The sequence below is a fragment of the Terrapene carolina genome, unplaced genomic scaffold (assembly GCF_002925995.2).
Source record: "Terrapene carolina triunguis isolate 2854851 unplaced genomic scaffold, T_m_triunguis-2.0 Scaffold234, whole genome shotgun sequence".
In the NCBI taxonomy this organism is placed as follows: domain Eukaryota; kingdom Metazoa; phylum Chordata; order Testudines; family Emydidae; genus Terrapene; species Terrapene triunguis.
In genome coordinates, this window is record NW_020664585.1 from 11,879,275 (window position 1) to 11,904,015 (window position 24,741).

Here is a 24,741-nt window from a genome sequence, read left to right on the forward strand (position 1 = left end):
ACCTGCAGTGTTGAGGTGAAAGATTCCATGTATAATAATAGGCTGATACCAAACTGCAGAGCCCTTCAGGAACTCCCCCTCCTTCCTGTGAGTTTGTAGGAATTTCTAACTTCAGTTTACAGTAAACATTATAAGGAATTTGAAAAAACAAACCAAGCACCTGAACCTGCAATCACAGGAGTACCATTGCTAAAATGAGTAGCTCGACTGACTTCAAGATTTTGTTTGATAAAAATAATTGTTTTTCAGCTTTAAAAAAGCTAATGGGATTACTTCCTCTTCTAAAGTTACTCATATGTATAAAAGTTACTCATATGTATAAGTATGTGCAGTATTACTTCAGGATCTTAGCAGGGATTTTTTGAAAGGAAGTGCTTGATGCTATGGCTTATTCTCGCTCATTCCTATACACCTGTTTATTGGGACTTTACAATTGCTTTGAGAATCATACCACCCACAATGAAGTATTTCCAGTAGAATGTGTAAACATTTACAATAAACTCACCAACATAAAAGTAGTCACAAGTGAAATGCTTGCATAGATAAATTTATTAGTGAATGGGAAATTAGAGTTTTTTTTTTTTTTTTTTTAAATTAATTAAACTAGAAACCAGTTGTTTGCTCCTGAAGTGACAAGGAAGTTAGCATGTACACCTGTGTGGAATTTGAAATATACTTGTATTTTCTTTTCTTTTAAAAAAAACAAAATTGTGAGGCAAGTATATGAACAAATATAAAGTAGTAAAAAATGACCCTTTCAATTTATATTCTGAATGGAGAATCTCTTGCAAATGAGTGTAAAAAGTTACACACTTTTTTTTGGTTGATGTAGATAATCCACTTCTATCAACAGCACTATCTGATATTTTTCTTAAATAGAATAATCTGTACATTTCTATAAATAAGTTTTATTACTAAATACTAGAAAACAAAGCTATTAAATAAAAATACATTTTACTTAAGAACTGACCATTTCAAGTCAACCAACTGTCAGTATTTTGCATAAAGACTTCCATAGTCACTCCTGGGTGTCCGAACTCAAGGAAAGGTAAAGAAATTTGTTCATTAATTAAGATGAACATTTCAATAAATTTCTTGATAGCCGATTTGTAAGAGTCCATGAATAATCTTTAACAAGTGTTTTCAGGATAAAATTACTGAATCAGGATCTTATTCAGCAATCCCAAACACAATGCAACTAAAGAAGCCTATTTGTTCCTATGTGCTTTCACCATGGATCACCATTTGCAAAATACAATCTGAAGAAAATTTCACAGTATATTTGGACAGCATCAAGCAGGAATATCCTTCAACAGATGGCATACATTGTAAATCTTGCTAAGCATTTCAATTAGTTACATTTTAATGTATAACTTGCTTCTCAGACATTTTAAACAAGAACATTTTAATGTGTAATGAGTCAGTAAGCTGCAGTACTAAAAAGTTGCAACATTTAACATTATCTAAAGCAAAACAACATTTGTAACCATCTTAAAACAGAAAAATGAAGAGATGTAAGCCATGTTTTAAGAAGGCTCCCTTTCTTCTTTTTCTATTTCACTTTAAGTGTAAATATATCTACATGAACATATTCAAATGAGAAATCAAAATACAAATTATAAATATTTTACACAGAAATGATACAAGAACAAAAATAACCTGTAACATTAAATTAGGCTATTTTGGTTAAGTTTGAAATGTTTAAAACTTTACAAGCAGCAATATATCAGTTATGATAGCCATTACTAAACTCTTCATACTTGTTACATAAATTCACAAAAGTAAATTTCATAACAAATCAGTGTATTAGCAGCAAATCTAAATATAATGCAATTAAGGAAACCTATTCATTACTATCATTTCTCACCACCACTTGCAAACATTTGAAAATTAAGTCTTGATTTTTGCTCTATAAGGAACAAGATGAAATGTGGCTTATGCCAATCTGGTCAAAGTTGTAAAGCTAAATTGCTGTCAGTTTTAGTTTCATATGCACAACAAATTTTATTTTGAAATATCTTCCCAAACTGTTCAAATACTATATCTGTGCTTCATTATTGCATTTTTATACCAGGAAAACATTGCAGCCACTGTCTTGATTATATAGATTAGACACACATTTTAAGCAATTAAGCACAATAAATCTGATAAAGTAAATAGAGCAATAAACTTCACAATAACTAGTGTCCCCCCCCCCCTCCAAATCTAAGAATTCTAACATAATGCAACAAGCAGAAATGGACTTAAGTGCAATCTTCTAAACAATCTTTACTGGGGGGGGGGGGGGTTAAAAACAGTTCAAATTTTATAGTCACTATTAACAGAACGCTATTTGGTTGCTTCACAAGCTTTCTGGAAGCAGGATTTCCCCCTCAAATTAAAAAGAATTGTATAATATCTTTAAGCACAAATTGATTTTTAAAATAAAATGAGGCAGCATTAGTTGAAGAGGGAATTTTTTTCCTATAAAAACTGGACAGAGCAAGATGACTAACCAGTAAATGTTTTATGTAAAGTTATGGCTACATCGCCTACAAAACAGTGCTCAGAGAATCAATTATTTTGTTAACAAGAAGAGAACACAAATGTGATACTAAAATTCTTGATTAAAATTGCATTAGAAGTGAAAAAATTATACCAAATAGCCAAAACTCAATAGTTCCACAATTCCCTAATTAAATTCTGTGTTTATAACACTGAAATATCAAAAAGTGGAATTCCCAAATCACTTAAATTCAAAACCATTAAAAGCAGGCTTCACACTGACAGATCCATGTGGTTTCTGATGAAAATCCAATTGATTTCCCATATACACTTTGATTTACAGATATGATTAAACATTAGGTGCCATTGTGTTTTCACCTTTAAATCACTAATGATAGGTCAGCATTGAACATCATGTGTAACATGGTGTAAGGCATCTTTTACCACAAAAAAGTTAGGATATTTGGTTTCACTGCAGATGTGATTTGGAGCCTGAAGATTCTTAAACTCTTGGAATGTGCTTGCTATGATAATGTAGCTGCTAGGATAATTCCAAGGATCACAAGCAAGACAGTTACACAAATAATTATGAATGTCATTTTCTGCAAAAAAGAAAAATCCAGATTAATGTATCATATCAGATTTTAAATCTATTTTAAGTAGTACATGCACATTCTAGAACCATAGCAAATAGTATATATGGACAGAAAATGTTGACATGTAGTTGAAGTTTTTTGAAAAGCACCTCAATACAATGACATACTTATTGCCAGTATTTCTCTTCCAAATTGTACATATAACTGCAGTCAATCACAGTAGTCTTAAATTAACTTTTGAATATTTGCCTAACACCTATGTGTTTTATTTCATGGAATACTCATGTTTAAATCCATAAACAACTTCTGTTGATAAAGTACTGTTTGCTACATATGGAAGCTGAGTTGATAAAGCATGTTTATGTCTGCAGTCGTAACTGGAGATTTGAGAAACTGCTTATCTTCTCCTTTTCTTGGATACTTGTTGTTCATTCTTATTAACACATACGGAGCTGAATAGAATGTAATAAGAAAATCAATAAGCAACTATTACATATTTGATAGCTCACCAGTAATTATTGCAGGAACAAAATGGGTTCATTGGACTAGATGTGTCACATAGGCTAATGCAAGATTAAGTGCTCCTGATTCTATGGTTTAATATGCAAATGACAGGATTTACTAAACTACAAATTGAGATGGTATTGTATTAGTAACAACAAAAACACACTCCATGTTAAAAAAGTGATAGTTTAAATAACTATTCCTGATGAGCTGTTTGAAAGAGAATGCTGCTTCTAATTATGTCAATATTTCCAGGTTTTAAAGATACAGAAGTAGCCATGGGCTGTTGTGAAGGCCAAAAGTATAACTGGGTTCACAAAAGAATAGGTAAGTTCATGAAGGATAGGTTGATCAATGGCTATAAGCCAAGATGGTCAAAGACACAGCCCCGCACTATGGCTGTCTCAACCTCCAACTGCCAAAAGCTTGGACTGGACAACAGAGGATGGATCACTCAATTGCCCTGTTCTGTTCATTCTCTCTGAAGCATCTGGCAATGGTCACAGTCCGAAGACAGGATACCCGGCTAGATAGACTATTGTTCTGACCCAGTATGATCATCCTTTTAGTATACAGAGTATCTAAGAACATAAGTACAATAGAGTTTCCCTTTCAAGTTCTGAATCATTGACCTTTTCATTCTTGCAGATCATCAGTGTAGGTTGTGACTGAAGAAAATGTTGCTACGTAGATGACAATAACTTGTTCCGCTAATATAGAAAAAGGCTGAGAAGTCTCAAAAACACAAATTTGCGTTGTTATTTTAGAGTTAGTATCTTGCCACTTCTAAATATTGCCATCTCATAAAAGAGCTGATTAGAAAGCATACGATTTAAAAAGTCTGGTTTCTAATTGGGAAATCTTAACGCACTTGTGTTGCAACACACACTCTGGCTTCAGAGTGGCCTATGTAATATGGGTCTGTCTTGAAAGCTCTTTATAATTGTAAACACACTATGTGATCAAAGTTCAACTCCAAGTGAAAATGATTTCTCACCTTGGGCAGATCCTCAGCTGGCGTACATTTTCCATGTAAAAGTTAACAGGCTTGTAACAATTTACACCAGCTGAGGATCTGTCCCATTGATTTTTAAAATCTCAAAAATCTTACATCATGAGGTTGAAATCTGTAAATTACATAAAATTACCACTAGATCTCAGTTTTCATAATTCAAAAGATATCTACTTTTGAATATACATTAGGGCTTTTATAGAAATTAGAGACGGACAAGATTCACTACTTCATCACGTCCATCCCCACTGCCTGGTCATTAGTATTACACTGTATATGTGTTAAGGGTTGGTACAAGATAGCTTGCTTGCGTAGTGAGTTCTCAAAAATAAACAACAATGAAGCAAATTAGTTGATTAGTTACTTACTGCCGCATTGGCAGAGATATGCATGCTGAAGTTATCCGAGCATCATCGAATACCAACTGACAAACCAACAATTAGAGCAATTAAGGCAACCAACACCAGCGATATAATGACAATTATCCACTTTTTCTGTCAAAGAAAAGCAAGGTGATTAGTTTCAGAACACAGTGTTAAACAGGATCTGGATTTATTCTCAATCTTTTTAGAACCACCTTAATTTTTGAAGCCTGAAATGGTCCTGACTACCATTTTTGACTGCCACTTGGTTTCTTAAAAGGATCTCTAATCTAGTGAGGCTAGAGTTGATTGCAAATGTCAGAGTTATTAGCTTTTTTGCCAGCATTTACAAGGAAACATTTGGGCTCCCATATCTGATATCTACCTCATTTTAAACATATTAACAGTTCCCAATACTGAAAAAAAAATATGTTTATGTAGAGGGTACTGGGACAGAGAATATATACACCTCAAAAAGACTGTATATAATTTGCTCTTGAAACCAAAGATTATTTATCTCTAAAATAATCTAAGTACAATTCTACAGTCTCTAGCTAGAGTCAGGTCTTTCCATATGACTTGCCTGCTCTGAAGCTACTTATCATGCCAAGAACATAAATAAAATTCTTGCTGTAGTCTCCCTTGCCACCCCCTACCACACACCCTATATTACATAACTCACAAAATTCCATTGCCGTTTTAAAAGAATATTAATATAATGCAGATGCTAGACTGCAAAACCATTAGTGTTCAGAGGTCAAAAAGCAATTGTTTTAGTAGATTATTGACTTCAGAATGACTCATCTTGGGGGCTGAAGGGAAGAAGCATATTCAAACACGAAGCATTTTCAGTGTCAATGCAAGTGAATTAAATGCAGCTTTTAAAAATAAACCTTTCCAATGACATCACATCATTTCGTTTCTTTGAACCATATATGATGCCCATCAAATTATGATGATTCATACATTTTTAGAAGTGCATGTCAATGATAAACTGTGGCCACTGAATCTTTGAAAATAATATAGTATGAATGGAATTTCCACTTTGCTAAAGGAGATTTACAATGTTAGCAGAAAAATTAAATTAATTTTAAATATATTATTACAACCACATGTCCAGATAGGTCTTTCAATTATAGAGGTTCTAAGCCTTTATAAACATATTTCACTCCTGAATAACTTTGTGCCATAGAAGTTACTTACCAGTGACACATTTTAAACACTTCTTTTGGGTGTACAGTTTTTATGCATTCAGAAATAATTTGCTTTAATGAAAAAAAAGTTAATCTTTACTGCATGTGAATTGTGATATATTCCCCTCCCACAAGTTTCTACCCTTCAGAAGTAATATTCCAATTCACATTAAAGTCTATTCAGAACAAATTTGGTAAGCTATATCCTGTAATAACAAATGGAGTGTATAACAGACGGGAAGAGGAAATTTGGTAAAGAAATTGATTTCACTTTTTAAGGACGTAGAGACCATGAACAATTTGAATATAAATTTTCCAATCCAATTTCATTTGACCCATACATAGTAACTCTAAAAAAGCTAAGCGTTATTTCTTGTATGTTCACATGCTTACAGTATAGAAACAAGTAGAACAAAAAAGGTTATTTACCTTTTCATAAATGTTGTTCTTCGAGATGTGCTGCATATGTCCATCACAGCATGGGGGGGGGAGGGGTATGTCCTTCACATACTGGTGCTGAGGCTTTAGATGTACTACTAGGGATAGCCACACCCATGCCTGAGCTGCTCTTGCTCCTAAGTGGGAAGTATAAAAGGAAGAACTGCCCAGTGTTTCCCTCAGTTCCTTCACAGTGGAATGCAACAGTAGACTTCACTGCACTGGGAAAGGAGAGTGGGTCTTCATTTGTCCCTATGAGTATGCAGCTTTGGGAAGAAAACTGGAAAGTATATGTAGACTGATTCAGGTAGAAATCACACACTACTTTGGAGAGAAACGTAGCTGAACTTTGTCTTTGTAGACAACTGTATATTACTGATCAGTGACCAGTGCATTCTGTTCCTCATGCTCCTAGCGGAGAGAATAGCCATTAAGAAAGCTACCGTTGGTGAAAGGTGCAGAAGTAAGCATGATGCGAAAGGTTCAACAGAAGGGTTCATAAGAGCAGACAACACTAAATTCAAATCTCAAGATAGTGCTGGATCCCCACAGGCAGAAATAATCTAAACCTTTCAGGAACCTGTTGTGACAGAGTGAGTAAACACAGTCTTACCATCAATTTGAGCATGAAATACTGAGATAGCCGCCATGTGCACCATAACGGAGTGTGTGCTAGGTCTGACTCCTTAAAAAGTGAGAGGTAATCTAGAATCAATTGAGTCATTTTCTGACTAAGTGGCATTATGGGAGGCCACCCAGATGGAGAACTGTCACTTACTCAGGTAAGCCGCTCATGTGGAAGGTTTCCTGCTGTTAAGGAGAACATTCTGGACAGCCACTGAGCAATAAATATCTTGTGCATTCATTGATGAACCATGCCATGAGGTGCAGCACTAGGATTTGATAGAACACCAAACCATGGTTCTGTGTGACAAGGTCTCTGGTTATTGGTAATAGGAAGGGTTGTTGGTGAATGGGTTGTGTAGGTCTGAATACCATGGCTGTCTCAGATAGCTCCAGTCTATGAGGATCATTCTGCCATGACCTTGTCATATGCATACAGATGGTCCTTGTCCCATGAAAAAACAGAAAAATGTTGGATATTGATTCTGGGCTCTGACCAACCCTGAAGCAGAATCAGGGACATTTTCTGCTTTGCCAGGCTGCAAACTGATCGGCCAACAGAAACCCTCCTATGCAGAACACAAACTAGAACAGCTGGGTTGAGAGACCATTTATGGTCTATGTTGAAGGATCTGCTCAGACAACCTGCCAAGCTATTTTGAATCTCTGTCAGGCAACATTCCCTGAGAGTGACGGAGCTTTGTATGCAGAAATTCCATAGCCTGTGCCAAGAGGCAGTCAAGCTATCTGACCTAATGCCACCCATTTATTCACATAAAATGCCACTGTGGTGGTGTTGGTGAGCACCTGGACAGTCTTGCCCTGAATGTGAGGCAGGAAATGCTGATGCATATGGAATATTGCTTGCAACTTGAGGAGGATATGTAACCTGTATAGTCCACAAACCCCGAGTCTGAAGATCACCCAGATGTGCTCCCCACCCCATGACTGAAGTTTCCATTACTAAAGTCAAGCAATGCGGGGGGAAGGGGAGGGGAGGGACTCCCTTGCACACATTGTCTTGGCTCATCCACCAGCTAAGAGATGATGTTATCATGTCCAGAATGCATACTAGCTTGTCTAGATAACTCTGAGGGTGATAAGACTGATCAGACCCATGTTCACAATGCTTGGAGATGCAGCCTGGCATTAGGAATAATATATGTACATTTGGTCATGTGACCTAGGAGCCTTAAACAATTTCTCTCTGTGGTCTGTGGATGATCCTTGAGGGGGACACAGAGGTCTTGTAGAGTCTGAAATCTGGAAAGAAGCAGAAATGCCCTGGCAGAAGTCGAGTCCAGGACCACTCCTCTGAACTCTATTCTTTGCAGAGGCAATAACATGGACATTTCTTCACTTAGTTTCAGACCCAGAGTATTGAACAAAGTTTGATGGACTATAGCCTGCACCTGGTGTCCAGAGCAACCCTGAAATAGCCAATCTTCCAGGTAAGCATAAACATGGATGTATCTCTGGTGGAGGTAGGCTGCCATCACTGTGATGCACTTGGCAAAGTGATCCTCTGTGCCAATGATAGACCAAATGGCAGCCTGGTGAAACTGGTAATTATCATCCCGTGCCACAAACCTCAGAACTTCCATGTGACAATCCATCCTGGCCACAGGAAGTAGGCATCTTGTAAATCAAGGGAAGCATGCTCTCTCTCCTGAATCTAGGAAATGCCATGAAGAACTTCATGTTCTTGATATATTTGTTCAGGTTCCGAAGGTCTAGGATGGGTCTCAGACACTCTCTAGCCGTGGGTATTAGAAAATATTGAAGGGGAACCTTTTCTATGGCTCCCAATAACAGAGTCTGCACTTCTTGCCTTAGTACAGACTCATGAGAGGGCGTCCCTGAAGAGAGACTGGAGGGTGAGGTGGTGTGGACAGAAAGAAAATGCAGAGTATAATCCTGATTCCATCATGCTTCGCACACACACTTGTCTGAGGTGATGGACTGACTGCCAAGCATGTAGGAAATGGGATATTCTGTCCAGGGGGTATGGATGCGGGAGGAGAAGGATCAGTTTGGCCCAGGTCTGGCAGTATGCTGTCCTTGACACAGCCTTCTCCTCTGTGACCTTCTTTGCCTTCCCTTAGAGCAGTCAGCCTGATAGAAGGGATAATACTGCTGTCTACGCTGGAACTGAGGATGGTAATTTTGTCTGCTTTGCAGCCAAACTGTAGAGACCCAAGGACCTCAAAACCACTCAAGTCCTTCAGGGAGTGCAATATTTTGTTTTAGGTAAGAACAAGGCACATTCCTTGAATGGAAGGTCCTCAATTGTCTGTTGCACCTCCACAGGGATCCCCGAGGACTGCAACCAGGAGCATTGACACACAGTGAGTACTTGTCACCATAGCTCTCACTACAGAATCTGCCACGTCCAAGGAGGCCTGAAGAGCTGATAGAGAGACAACGCAGTCCTCAGCAGCAAAGGACTGAAGAACCCTGTTCTCTCAAACCCGCTGTCACATTATTGGTAAACAGATTGCCTCCCAGTTAGAATAGCCATACTCACCAACACTGCATACGGATTGGCAATACAGAGCTGTAAACTTGCCACAGAACACAAACGCTCTGACCACTGACATGGATGGCAAGAAGGAACTCAGGGAGAGGTGGTTCCATCATTTATACCTCTTTCTTCGAAGCACGAGGAGGTTGGGAATGGTTGGGGCTGCCCCTGAGTATTGCTAGGGAAAACTCTCCAGCACTGGTGCATGGGACACACGCACACCCACAGTAGAATGGACATATGCAAGCACTCAAAGAACATCAAGTTACAGCATGTGAAATTAACTACAGTAAAAACTACCTTTATGTTACGCCATATCAATTGAGTTATCGAAAATCCAGAAAAAAACCTTACCCTTCGCGCTTTACTTTGATATTTAACTGCTTTTTTTGTCTCCTCTTTAGCATGTTCTACATAATCTGATGCATTCATCACATTCTTTTCTATGCTGTTGATCATTTCACCCTTAAAATAAAATTAAGAAAATTTTTTTTTTTTTTAAAAACCACTACTGGGATTTTCTGGAGCCCTGCATAATGAACCTGAGTAAACAACATATCAAAATGATTTTAAACATGGAAAATAATTATGTATTAATGGCTAAAGTTTTTATTTTTGCATCCACATGTGATGGAAAAAAGGAATGGGAAGCAAGGTCTCATAGGAAAAACATTTTAACCTAAAAAGAAAAAATATTGGTAAGGGCAGGTAGGGACAAAATACTGATAATTTAAAGCATATTCCTAAGAGAAAGGTATGCTTTAATAGCTAATCTAAAACTGGCATACTAAAGAGTTCAGAAGTATCTGAAGAAGCATATGGAAACGGCAAGAATACCTACAAAATATTCATCCAAAATTATTCACAGGTTTTAAGGAGGTGGATTCCTCCAAACTAACTACTTAGAATGCCAGTAGATAATGAATTTTAGCTCAGTCATGATGAATGAACTTTGGGAATGAAATGCAAGATCTGGAAAATATTACAGTAGATCTGTTACCTGTGTTTCTGTCCATCAGAAGAAATAATCAGCAGCAGCGAACAGCAAAGCATTAAAAATGATGCACAAATAACTTGTTCATTTCTGTACAAGTTTATAACATGCCAGTAATTTTAACACTTATTCATTTTGCAACAAGGCAATATATCAGACTTATAGAATGTGAAATCCTCCAAAAAAGGATATGCTAAATATAGGCTGATTATTCACAATACTACCCACTGAATTCTTTCACACTGGATCTAACACAGTTTATTTTCACTGTTAAAAAAAAAGTCAGTGAATCCCAAGAACAGAGTTTATACAGTTCAACTGAATATAATTTTTCATATTTTTATAAATCTGCAAATAGAGTTAATTGCTTTTAACCCTAAATGATCTTTTCTTCCCACCTCCTTATGAAGATAACATTTGTGAAATTGAGAGGTGGGGACACTGGCTATCACCCTCCCACTTATGGGCTTTGCTCCCATTAACATGAATGGAAATTAAAACTAAGTATGGGTATGTAGCATGCCAATTCTCCATCACTGCCAATACACTTCTCACCCAACATTTAACCCACCACCACGTTAGTCTTCTGCAACAGCTAAGAAATTCTGTTGGTTTTCAATATATTAACTGCCTGTTATGGCCTAATTTACTCTTACTCTATGATTTAAATCTAGATTTGAATTCAGGTCAGTGTATTCACCCACCATATTATTTAGCCCTGATCAGGAAATTACACTATAGCACTAAAAATAGTTTTACACTTGTACTTAAATATATACTGCAAAAAATCTCATCCTTTAGCATCTGACACATTTTTGTATATCTTATGGATCACAATGGCAGTTATTCATTATCCCTAGCAGATGTGATCAGACATGGAGCTCAGACTAGATGATGCCTTCTAGCCTTTAAAAAAAAAAAAAAAAAAAAAAACACCATCTGATGTGTAATCTTCAGTAGTTTGCCTTTAGTTTTTACAGGGTTGCGATTACAGCGTTTAAATAAAAAATGATACCTAAAAATGTTGCAGTTATCAAGATTGCTAGATATTTGAGTATGTCACTGTCCTGTATTGTTTTCACAGGAAAACTACAAAACATGCAAAGCACTTCATTACTAATACAATATTTGAATTGGTTCAGTTACCTGAGTCTCAACAAACATAGCCATGTCCATAAACATGTCATGTAGTGCCCGTATACTGGATTCCAGTTTCATAATATCTTTGTGTCGTGACTCAATTTCATTCAGAGCTTGTCTAGTAATTTGGGAGTCCGATATAATCTTTGAAGGAGGAAAATAGGAAATAACTAATAAGTATGTGATTGACATATTCCTGAATAGAAGAAATAGAATATGTGATAGCCATAAAGTGGGCTGTGAATACATACATCAGAAGTGAAAATAGAAGGATTACCACTTTCTAACATTTCTTCCAGTTCTTCATCAGTGGTGTTTTTTCCAGCTAGGAAGAAAGTATATTTTAAGGTTATAAAGTAATAGTACTTTATCTATTCAACATAAAGGTATTTTGCTATACCTAGAAGCCTGAGAATTCACCATGAACAATAATTACATACAACACAAAAACAACTTAAAATTTGTTAACTAAACATTAACTAATTGACTCTTTCAAACCCAAGTATTCATTGTGTTTATGGGGAAGTGGTAGCAATGAAGTTATATTACAATCCCAGGAAGAATGTGCTAAATCCAGGATTAGGATTCAGGAGTTGATGACTCACAACTCTGTACTCAGACCTTCACTCCACAACAAGTAACAGGTTTTTAATAACAATTAGCATCCAAACCTCATGCCAGTGCGGGGGGGGGTCTCTCAGCCATTAAGCACATGTATGAGAGATTCTGTAGCATGAAAATATCTGCAGCTGTGGTAACAGGACAGAAAAGAAGGGAAAAAACTCACCTCCTGAAGGTAATGATTCTAGATTGTTGCATGGTCAAAACAATACCATTTTTAAGAAAGCTATATTTCATAATAATGTATTCCCCTATCGTGGTGTCTCTATAAGGCGGAGACTGGGAGCTAAGAAACATGAGGTTTTAAAGACAGTTTTCTATAGAAATTTGTCTTTGTGCAATCAAACTGTTATTCCTCAAGCTGTTGATGGTAAGTAGTATTGTAAGAATCAAATATTTTTGCAGACACACAATAGAAGGTTAAATATAATGAAAAAATAAAATCATGAAATTCATTTTTCATGTTTTTAGTAACCACGATAGGAAAAATTACTTTAATATAAAATTATAAACTATTTAACATTCATGTTTGTACAACTTCTATATTATACTGAAGATATTAATTCACATGAGTATCTACGGAAACTATTTTCAAAATAAGGATCTAAATTTTTCTTTATGTAAGTAATGAAAACATATTACAAAGATGAGATTAAAATTATTTTAACACAGGATTCAGTTCACATTAGCACACGGGTTCTCAAACTTCATTGCACTGCAACCCCTTCTGACAACAAAAATTACTACATGACCCCAGGAGCGAGGGACCCAACTCTGAGCTGCCCAAGCCCCACCGACCTGGGATAGGGTGCCCCAAATCCTAAACCAAAGGGCTTCATTTAAGTCTTCAGTGCACACAAAATGCTAAAGACTCAACTTTAGTCAGAAACAATAATTTAAATAACTTTTATTTAAAGTAGCCATAGCTTGTGATATTTTAGGATTTTTTGCTTGTGGGTGAGTGGAGAGGAAAATTAATCAAGTGTCATTACCTTGGCAGGAGAAGCCAATGGAAAGCAGCAACTCAGTTACAAAAGGACTCAGTTACTACAACGACAAAAGGAGCAGCAACAAAGAGTTTTAATTCTCCACTACATCATGAGATCTTCCCTCTCTTTCCCATATAATATGGTAGAGAGCTGATCAGATTTGCTGTCCTAGATTCACCTTAGCTCTCTTTGGTTTTACTGCTTTCCACATAGCTCCTCCCACTGAATAGTTGGGTTGCAGACCTTCCACTCAGATGTATTGTGTTTATTTATATTGCTTCCCGCACATATTTCTAATGCTACATGCAAGTTTCTGATTTGTTTCTCTAGACCCACTGCTCTTTGCAACACCTCCTAATCAGTGTTGGTATCATAACATGGAGAACCCCAAGCTGATGGAAGGAGATGGGCAAGGAAAAACACCTCCAAAAACAAAGGCCTGAGTTTCCCCCTTTAGCAGTACCACTGCCAGAAGAGATTTGGGGTAGGATTTCTAGTAGTAAATCGTTTCCTCACTCTCTGGGTTGAGAAGTTCATCTTTCCCCCCCCCCACTGCATACCATTCCTGAGAGGGATACAGGACCAGCCTGTGAAATGCAGAACTTGCATGGGACACAGGACCCCCAGAAGACCTTGCTTAGCTAGTGCTCAAGCATGGCCTAGTTTTAATTTGGCATAATTTGAGTATATTTGTCTCTTCTGGTTATTTAAGTACAAAGTTTCCCAGAGATCTTAAATGTTAAAAGTAAACATACAAGTAAAAGCCAGGGAAAAACATAAGGGATATTTATTTAAAGACCATCATTTGTTTTCATTGCTATTACTACACCAGTCATATCACATTTTGGCCACAAACGATTGTCATTTGTTGGCTGGTTCAGCCTTGAATTATTTCTTCAGTCATCACTAAAAAAACAAATATTTTACTTAAAAGAATACAAGTATGAAACACTGAGTGGAGAGCAACAAGTGACAATGAAGTAATGCAGTGGTGGCAGCCTGTTAAACTCACAAGAAAAAGATTTAAATGATTTAGGATACTGCAGCAAAACCAAATGACAATCATTTTCAATTTCTGTACAGTATCTGGAGGTGTTCAGTGTAGGATGAGGTAGTCATTTATGATCATTCAGTGCTAGAGGCAGGTTGAAGTGTAACAAATACTCTTAGTGGTAATAAGAACAGATCATGAAAGAGAGTGAAGTGCTATTTAGAACTTGAATTTAACAGACGAAAGACTCTTGGTTTTTAGATCTATATATTACCAGATTGAATGTAATAGGAATTTCACATAGCACAAAGATTCAATCCTGGATACAGAGATTTACAGACTGGTCTGTCAAACTTTGGTGGTTTGCTAATAGCTGGCTGATCATACGGTGCTGGCTTCTTCCGCCTTACTCCAGAGTCCACACAAGTTGTGGTGCATCAAAACTTACTGACCCCATTATTGGATTTGGCTTTAGTCACATAAGGACTTCCACAAAATCCTGCCCAAGCTATGCTTCCAGGCTTGGCTTCTCCTCTCTTAAGCTCCTCTCTGTAAGGACTGCTCAGCTCCACCATATGTGCGCTCCAGAAAACCAGTGACTTAATGTTTCCCACCAGGATCATTTCCTGCGAAATGGTGGGGTGGTCAGGCAAATACAGCCAGACTGCTACCAATGCATTAAATAATTTCCTAATATTACTTTTTCATATAAGTAATTGCCATAGGGATGTAACAATCAAAAACTAGAGAGATGATGGTCTGTAAAATCATGAATGGATGGGCAGGAAGTCCACAAGAACCTCTGTATTAAGATGTTGTCCAAAAATATCTGTTAATTCCTGCTCAAAAAGTTTATTCAGCAATTTCTTTGAAGAATAAGTTCTTGATTTTTGTTGTAACTTGACATGGTTCTGGTTAAGAATATAGAGAAAAAAGCAGCTAGAAACAATTTCACTACTTTCTAATGTGGAAAACTTTGCTCCTCCATTAACTTAGGTGGAGGTACCAGAAAGGAGTGATCCCTTTAATCATTCTGTTTAATGCACTTACAGCAACCGATATTGTAGCTAGGCAATGATAAACAAAGTTGAACAAACCAGAACAAACCAAACCTCAGATGTGATTTACACTTCCCATGAACACGTCATCTCAATTCATAAGTTTGGATACAACACAGTGAAGGTTGTTTTATCCAATTCATACTCTTTTAGATCAAATATACAATGACTTGGGCAGCATCCCTACCAACATAGCCACACACTGTGTGGGTGAATCATTTAATGCTGGGATTTTTAAAGAAGCTTAAGGGGAGTCCACAACCCAGTGACTTTCAGTAATCTGATTCCCTTTGGCTTCTTTGAAAATCCCCGCCTTAAATTATAAGAGATGTACCTAACTAGTGAGGAAGGGAAAGTTAGTAGTGAAATAGTGTTACCAAAATAGTGATATTTCACTTCCTCCAGAAATATTCATGGATGGTTTTATGAATTACACTAATTGTTAAATAGTGAAAAAATTCAAGTTTTAAACTCCCGCCCCCAACAAGAGGATATCCAGTATTTTCTATTTTACACAAATGACCACACTGCACCTTTCAGTGAGGAGTGTCTGGTTTGCCGGGGGAGAGGGAATAGTGCTTTATGGGCCAGGGAGGGAAGGGGAACAAGGCTTAGAAGCTGCTGCAAAAGGGGGAGTGAGAGTCAGCTTGGCAAAAAACTGACATACCCAGGGACTGGAAAGGCTGGGGAATTCAAAAGGGGCAAGCCTGGCGGAGGAAGTCTTTTCCCCAGACCAGGCAGAGCACCACTCACCCTTCTTCCCACTGAGGTGGCAAAATACCAGGTTCGGTCAGGACCTCCTGTGGGCATCGCACTAGCCACTCCTTTCTAGGGGGGCTGGGAAGGAATTTTTCCCTCACCACCAGATTGGCCTAGGTGAAGTGGGGGGGGGTTTCCACCTTCCCCGCAGCAGGTTCAGGGAGGGCTTTGTTATGGTGAGGAAGGAAGGGTGTTAGGCTATTATGTCACAACTCATTATGCAAGTGGAGGTGGATGTCCAGGGCTAGTACTCCAGAGGGAAGGTATACAGTGACCGGATAAATGGCTTGGTAAAGGACTTAAAAAGGGAGGTGTTGGTTAAAGGAATGGAATTGGGGGGGTAAAGGGAAATCGGGGCTCCTATGACTGGTATGGCAGGGAGCCAACTCCCCTTTCTTATAGGCCACCTTAATCCTTGTTTGAGAGTGGGGGGAATAGTAAAGTCCCAGGAATGGGTTGGCTGGTGGACCTGGATGGAAAAAAGAGGGGGGCTGGCACCAGCCCGCCAGGTAGATATTGAATGAACATGAAGTTTCCTGCACTGTACACTTATCTGCCCGGTTGTCCCCGACATCTAATAATAAAGTTGCGGCCTGATTAAAACCATATCAAGTGTCTCCTATCCTTCTTTCAGTATAGCTGTACAATACAGGCTACAATTCTAAGAAGCAGGAGAGGTATAAGAACATTCAACAGCACAGGTCGACAATCTTTCTGGGTAATAATCTGGCAACACTACAGTGAGTGAAATTCTGGCTCATTGAAGTCAATGGGATTTTTGCCACTGATTTGACTGTATATTCAGAAACCATGAAGGTAACTTTAGTAAAAGAACAATGATGTCTAGAAGTATCTACTGAGAACAAAATCAATGTTTAAACTAACCTTAACCTGAAGAATGATCAGTTCTTCCATATCAGAATCTATTAGACAGTTACACATAATATAAATAGCTGGTTAAATTGTAACATAAAACAAACAAGTAGAAGCTTATTTGTGTTTTCATCTAAAGAGTTAAGTTCCAAAGGAGCAGCTACAGAGAAGTATGCAGGACTACATTGCCATTTTATTGAAAAAAAACCTTGTCTGGTGGTACAAAATAAGAACTTGAATAGAGGAAAATAAAACTAGAAGACTGGGGGTACTATTTCAATTCTGTATAAACCAAAGCAACAAAAAGATGTCAATAAAAAACAAACAAACAAAGACCATTAAAAAAGTTAATTCAGCCACCTAGATCAGAAGAAAATTCAGATCACTTACTTATTTCTAACTGTCGCTGTATCCGTCCTTTGCTGCGTTCTCGAAATCGGGTCTGGGTCGTATTGTATTCTGTCATGACCTCCACAAGCTTCCAGGACAATACCGAGTGCTAGTTTTGAGGAGTAAAAATATATAGTACATTATTTTACAACAAAATGCACTTGCCCCCCCCCCCCCAAGTATAAAATAGTATGTACGCTCCAGCAATATTCCCTTTCCCCACCCCACAATATTGTGTCTCTTCTGGAGCTTAGTTGATTTTGTTAAAATCCTCAGATTTCCTCGTGCATACTTGATGATCATACCTGTGTTTTTTGTATCCTGAGGTCAACTGATGTTCGATTAGCATTCCCATCTTGATCAAAACTTTGTTCAATAGCTAGGAAGAATATAAGAATTCATACTGTAAGGTGTTAAGAATGCAACATATAGTAAAAGTTTTAACAAACATTTACTATTTTATAAATCACAATTAGTATTGTTTTCCTTTTTCCTACCCCCAAAAAGGTAGTTTCTATTTAAAAAAGAGTTTCACCACATAATAAAAAGAAAACCTATTAATGATATATTCTTAACCTTGCATTCTATAACTGTTTACACAGTCAAATTAAAAACAAAATTTTAAAAGTATCTGTTTGTTCATGGGTATTATGTCATCTTTTGTGCTTGGAAGGAAGGAGCCTAACAAATTGGGGTTGCTACTACAATTTGAATAATAAATGTTGTTTGCTGGACAGAGGAATTTTATTAAATATTACTCTTAAACCTAGAAATCTATCACTGAAGAAAAGTGACCTGAATGTAATCTAGTGGCACTAGAAAAAAACAACATAGTTATGTTTGAGTTGACATATGGTGAACAATTAAGACTCCTAAATACTTATTCAGTTGCCTAAATAAGGGGCCTGATTTTCAAAAGTACTCAGGAGCAGATATATGAATTTTGGGCCAGATTCTCAGCTGGGGTAATTTAGCATAGCTCCAGTCAGTTTGTACCATCTGAACATATGGCCACTTATTTTTAAATTGTTGATTAAATACATTACACAGTGCAAATATTTTTAATCTACAATTCTTTCCTTTCATCTGATAAAGGAGCATATCTTGATTATTTCTGATACAATAAGTGAAACTAATTTTAACATTTTGAGTTCCAAGATTTTCTGTAATATATACAGTGTATTATATTTTCTTAAAGTTTGGAACATCTATGATACTATGAAAACCAAATTTGTATATACATATATTGACACCATTATATTGAGGGGCAAATTCCAAAGTTCTGGAGATACATATAAAAGGCTCTATATAATATTTAAATCATGGGGGGTTTTTTGTACTTACCCTTTAACTTAGCTTGAGTTTTATTAGCAATTTTCTTGATTTCTTTGTTCAGGTCCTCGAGTTCTTCCTTTGTTCCTTTTTTTAAAGGAATGTGAAACATAGTTTTTAGAATAATTAGTGATTGATTCTAAGCAGTACTGACAAGTAAGTATACCTTTTGGAAGGTATCCAAACTATCTTCTCTAGAACCTTACAACCTAACATTGACTACAAGCATTAAAGGATGAAAACCAAACAGGTGGAGGATTGTTGGAGGGGGTGGGCAGCCCGAATCTTTAAATTACCTGGCTTACTTGTAGTGGATTATATTAAATTTTATTCTATAGTTAGGGTATTTGTGGTGTATTTTAAGTTACGTTGAGGGCACCCAAAATGTAAATACCCCTTTTCAGCATGTATATGCATCTCAATAAATTGATTAACTCTCCAGTTACCTGGGTAAAATAAAGTTAGTGAGAAAGCGCGGTGCATGAATTCACTAAAAATTGTATCATTTTAAAAGAACATGAAACCATGCCAGCTGCTTAGTCCTGTGCATAAAGCAATGGACAGGGAGACAAGAGATCTGTGTTCTATGCCTGACTTTGCCACTCTGCTACATGAACATGAGCAATTCACTCCCCCATCTCCCTGTGGCTTTGTTTTCCTAGCTGTAAAATAGAACTTTGTTTTCCTTTATTAAGTTCTTTGAGATCCTCAAGTAATAAGCTCTATAAGAGAGACGATTATATAATTTATGTGGAGTTCATCACTATTGTATCTCAGCTTCCTTCCACTGCTCATATCAATTTAATCATGTTTACTTAATGCTGACATTCACTCCTATTTTCTTGTTTATCATTCTGTTAGATATGCAAGAGGGTAGTAGACTAATTTGTGTGCCTGTAATAGAAGAAAACTGCAAAGATTAAAGCTTCATAGTCCCTTTATCCAGATCATTTATGAATATGTTGAACAGCACTGGTCACAGAACAGATCTCTGGGGGACACACCTCTATTTATTGCTCTCCATTCTGAAACTGACCATTTATTCCTACCCTTTGTTTCTGTCTTTTAACTGGTTACGGATACATGAGAGGACCTTCCCTCTTATCCCATGACTGTTTACTCTGCTTAAGAGCCTTTGGTGAGGAACCTTGTCAAAGGCTTTCTGAAAGTCCAAGTACACTATATCTACTGGACCACCCTGTCCACATGTTTGTTAACAGATTGGTGAGGCACGATTTCCCTTTACAAAAGCCGTGTTGCCTCTTACCCATCAAATCATGTTCATCTATGTATCTGATAATTCTGTTCTTTACTATAGTTTCAACTAATTTGCCTGCTCCTCAAATTAGGTTTACCAGACTGTAATTACCCAGATTGCCTCTAGAGCCTTTTTAAAAAATTGCTTGTCACATTAGCTATCTTGCAGTCATCTGGTACAGAAGCTGATTTAAGCGATAGGTTACATACCAGTTAGTAGTTCTGCAATTTCATATGCGAGTTCCTTCAATACTCTTTGATGAATACCATCTGGTCCTGGTGACTTATTACTGTTTAATTTATTAATTTGTTCCAAAACCTTCTCTACTGACACCTCAATCTGGGGCAGTTCCTCAGATTTTCACCTAAAAAGAATGGTTCAGGTGTGGGAATCTCCCTCACATCCTCTGCAGTGAACATTGATGCAAAGAACTCATTTAGCTTCTCTGCAATGGGCTTATCTTCTTTGAGTGCTCCTTTAGCACTTCAATCGTCCAGTGGCCCCACTTATTATTTGGCCGCTTCCTATTTTTAATGTACTTAAATAATTGTTACTGTTAGGTTTTGATTCTTTTGCTAGCTGCTCTTAAATTCTTTTTTGGCCAGCATTTGTGCAAATTCACTGCTGCTGGTAGCCACCAGTTTGTGGGAAAAATCAAAGGGAAACACAAACCCTTTGCGAATCTGCACATACACAGTAAGTTCAGTTAGCATAGGCAGACACAGAAAAGCAGAGATTCCTTGGGTGTGACACAAGACTAGTGCATACATCAATTAAACAAAATACTAATGTTATGGCAAAATTAAATTAATAGGAGGTTAAATCTACTAATGTCCACATAGGAGTAAGGATATTATGAGTTCTCATATAATGTTGCTTGTGCTGACAAATGGGAAAATAATCTTAGCTAAAATTATTTCAACAAGGCAAACAAATAATAGAAATAAATTGTATTGTTGATAAACATTTAGATAAATTTTGTTTAAATGAGACTGATAAGTCAAATAGTAATTTTATAACTAAGAAAGCTGAGAGCTATGTATGCTCAAACTTGTAATGTCACAGGATTGAGATTCAATGGAAGGCACACAAGGAAGGATCCTGGATGTCCAAATTCAAAGTCCTTCTTGTAAGTTTCATTATGTTTAAAGGGCCTATGTGATTTCACATTAGGAGCAGGTTAGTGTTTTTTATGTTTATGTTTGTCATGGCAGGTCTTTAAGCTTGGGATACTTTACAAATAAACTCACTAACCAAATCAAGTCACAGCAATTCAAACCTAGTTCATTAAGAAGGTTACTTTTAAAAAAAAAAAAAAAAAATTTTTTTTTTTTTTTAAAAAGTAGGATTTACTTTTTGGTCCAAATTTAACGTTCAACAACTTAAAGTGCACTGAGTTTTTAATCAAGGGAAATTTTCAAATAGTTTTTTTCCTTATAAATAGTGCATTCTATACTTCTGTCTATCACTGATTCATTGTTTTGCCCCTGATCACATCACTGTACCAGGCACTGCCCATTTTTCACTAGAGAATACTGTATACAGTCTAATAAGGAGAGATTTAGCTAAGCCTCTACAGTGAATCTTGGCACAGACAGCTATAATTAGCTTATGAATAATACCATTAGAGACATTAAAGGGTGAGATTTCCAAAGAAGCCTAAATTACTTGAGAGCACAAGCCCCACTGAAAGTTAGCAGGACTTGTGCTAAGTCACTTAGGCACTTTGGAAACTCTGGTCAATAATGCTGAACTTGCAAAAAGCGGTGAAAAGTGTGTTTGTATTTTTTTAAATCTAGAATGCATACAAGTGATGTTTTAGGCAACTGTGTTGTAACTAAGCAACTTTTTAAAAAATATGCAATATTACAGTTAACTAGTTTCTCAATGCTTGCTCTATGTCAGCATCTTCCACTGATTTTGAAGGCAATTTTATATTATAAAGGCTATTTCTCACCAATGACCGCACATTGACTCCTGAATGTAAAAACAGTATCTAGCTATTAATAACACTTCACTAATTGCAGTAAGTGTATGAGAGAAACATTGAGTGAAAGTAAATGTTACCAGTACCATTCAAATGAAAGCAGTGTCTTATGCGGTATAATTTTCTTTGCAATAAATACACAGATGTTATTGTAAATATTCAGGTTGAAAACTGAAAGTTTTCAAAGATTAAGGATTCACAAATGGGCAAAACAGTAATTCTTCACTACTGTAAAGTAGTTTGTGTACACGACTACAAATGCAAAACATGCATGTAGGCAGCGATACTGAAATTATGTATCCCTGATCCTTTCGTCCATTAAAAAGAGTGTTACAAACTTTACTGAAGGAAGCTTCAAAACAAATTTAAGATAGGGATTACCAATATGAATATTTTGGGCCGATTCTCAGGTCCAGTAGGACCCATTTGGGCTACTGACAGTGCAAAGGGGCTGTAAAGCTGGTCTAAGAGGCCAGCTAAGGATTCCGCCAGTATAGAGCAAATCCTTGAGTGGTATATCCAACCCTACACCACCCCTACAGCCATTGGGATAAGGAGTGTGGCCAGAGTGCTTCAATGATCCCCAGCTGCCAGAATGGCCATCAAGGGGGACAATGCAGCTGGGTGCAACTTAGAGCAACCGTGGGACTGTTCTAAATTCAACCTGGAGTTAATTCAGGCCCCTGCCACCTCTTAAATGTAGATTTGCACCCATTCCCCAACTTGATTCTTATGTCAAATACAGCTCAGTATGATCCAAGAACTGTGCCCATCTTATTTACATATCTTCTAAAAAGTCTTTATCTCGAAGCCTGCCAACCATGTACATTGCCAGTTTATGTAATTATGTGCACCTATCACTGTTTCCTGCATCCTCCTGCCTCCAAATACTCCAACAGTTTGTTCAAACCCATTTGTTGACTCATCTTAAATTAGAGTTCAAGTTCTTTGGGGGCAAGAACTGCCTCTAAGCTAAGTGTTTGTACTGGTTCCAGAACAATGGAGTAAATATCATCGTGATTAGTTACTTCTTAGACAACCAATATGATGAGGTTTAAACAGTTATTTAGCAGCAATCAGTTTTGAAGACTCATTACATGCTATGATGTGAACAGAGCCCTTCCCCATCTAGTTTAAATTAAAAAAAAAAAAAAATACTTAAAAAAAACAATTCCATGTTTAAAAAAAACCCTTCCCCCCCCCCCCCCCCAATCATGAATTGATACTAATTCATTTAAAAACAAATGAAGGGGGAAAACGGAACTCTGACCAAAAGAAAATTTAGAACAGAATACCAGTTGTAGAAAAAGCCTTCTAGCGAATGGAAATAAATCAGCTTAGAAACTCTTCTACTCACTCAAAAACATAATTTTAGTAGTCTTGATATCCTCTATATAATGAATACTTATATTTACTTTTTATTCTGTGGTTTGTTTTGCTCTCAGCATCACAAATGTCTCTTTCCCTATGGCCCACCTTCAATATATCTGGTAAATGTCTTCCTTTGATAGATGAGGTCAAGGTGGTGGGCAGCTTTCACTGGAGACAAAGTTCTTTGTTCTGAAAGTGCACCTTTGTCTCTAAGCTGAGGGCTACTACTTCCCAAGTTGGTGCTCCTGATCTGGGACTTCACCATTACTGAAGACCAGTAAAGCACCTTGAGTGGGACAGTAGGTTCTCATTGTTGGAAAATGGAGGAAGGAGTATCAGTCTCACAGTTCCATCAATGTGTCCTTGACTTGAGATGTGAGGCACTTTCAGACAGAAAAGAAATGTCTTTGAGTTACTGCTTTTAGAAATGGATTAGGTTAAGTTTTAGACTGGCTTCTTGGAGAATTATGGAAACAATGTTTTGAAGACATTCCCTTTTTCAAATGGGATCTTAAAGCTGAAATGGGTAATTTCAATTTATTTTATATCTGAGTCGTAAAAAATGTACATTTCATAAATTTTGCAACATCCACCTCCTACTTAAAAGTTCTATTCTCAATGAATATGGCTGTATACCCATAAAGAGTATTCATTCAGGATAACTATCCATACATATTAAATATCTAAAAAAGTAAAATACTTACTGCCTTCAGGATTTGGTGCAGACAAGATAATGCTGTGTTTCTTCTTAACTTCTTCCACATTTTGTGCTATTTTAGCTATATTGTTTCTGAGTTCCTCAACCTACAGGGAAAGAAAAATGTGGCAATGAAAATGCTAGAAAAAATTTGCTACCAACAGATTAGGAAAAAGAAATGCATCTTTGATTCTAAGAATTTCTGGAGTGAAAGGATAACTAGTCATTAGGATTGTCAAAAATAGGAAAATACCATACCATAAAGAGGTCAAAAGAAAAATATCAGTATTGTAGATTCTTACAATACAAACCAAAGTTATTCAGATTTGAATACCAGGGACAAATGCTGATGGGCCAACAATGCATAACATGAGAAAATGCAAAGAACCTTCTACATCTAAGGAGCAATGAGTCATGGTTTGTGTCTTTCCCAGACTGAGGGTACATCCAATTATGGTTTCCCAATATGGGGAAGGGAAATCCCTTTTTTCAAATATATACCAGATTTTGTCAGTATTTTAACACAGATAATATAAAAAATTTA

The 24,741-nt window shown here is 36.9% G+C and overlaps 1 protein-coding gene across 5 annotated transcripts in view; it reads right to left on the reverse strand.

Annotated features, from left to right (window-relative positions):
• Positions 1-596: 596 nt before the first annotated feature.
• STX2 (syntaxin 2) overlaps positions 597-24,741 on the reverse strand; it is a 37,729-nt gene continuing 13,584 nt past the window's right edge. For 2 of the 5 annotated variants that reach the window (XM_024205764.3, XM_024205769.3), the window contains 8 exons: positions 24,205-24,304; positions 18,897-18,971; positions 17,858-17,931; positions 17,553-17,661; positions 12,123-12,196; positions 11,878-12,015; positions 10,092-10,202; positions 4,368-5,090 (listed from right to left, as the gene is read on the reverse strand). In XM_024205764.3, coding sequence (XP_024061532.2) covers positions 5,007-5,090; positions 10,092-10,202; positions 11,878-12,015; positions 12,123-12,196; positions 17,553-17,661; positions 17,858-17,931; positions 18,897-18,971; positions 24,205-24,304 — 765 coding nt within the window. In that variant the 3' untranslated portion in view covers positions 4,368-5,006. Of the gene's footprint in view, positions 3,533-4,367; positions 5,091-10,091; positions 10,203-11,877; positions 12,016-12,122; positions 12,197-17,552; positions 17,662-17,857; positions 17,932-18,896; positions 18,972-24,204; positions 24,305-24,741 lie in introns of those variants that run through there. The other 3 variants (XM_024205765.3, XM_024205766.3, XM_024205767.3) reach the window with 3 other exon arrangements.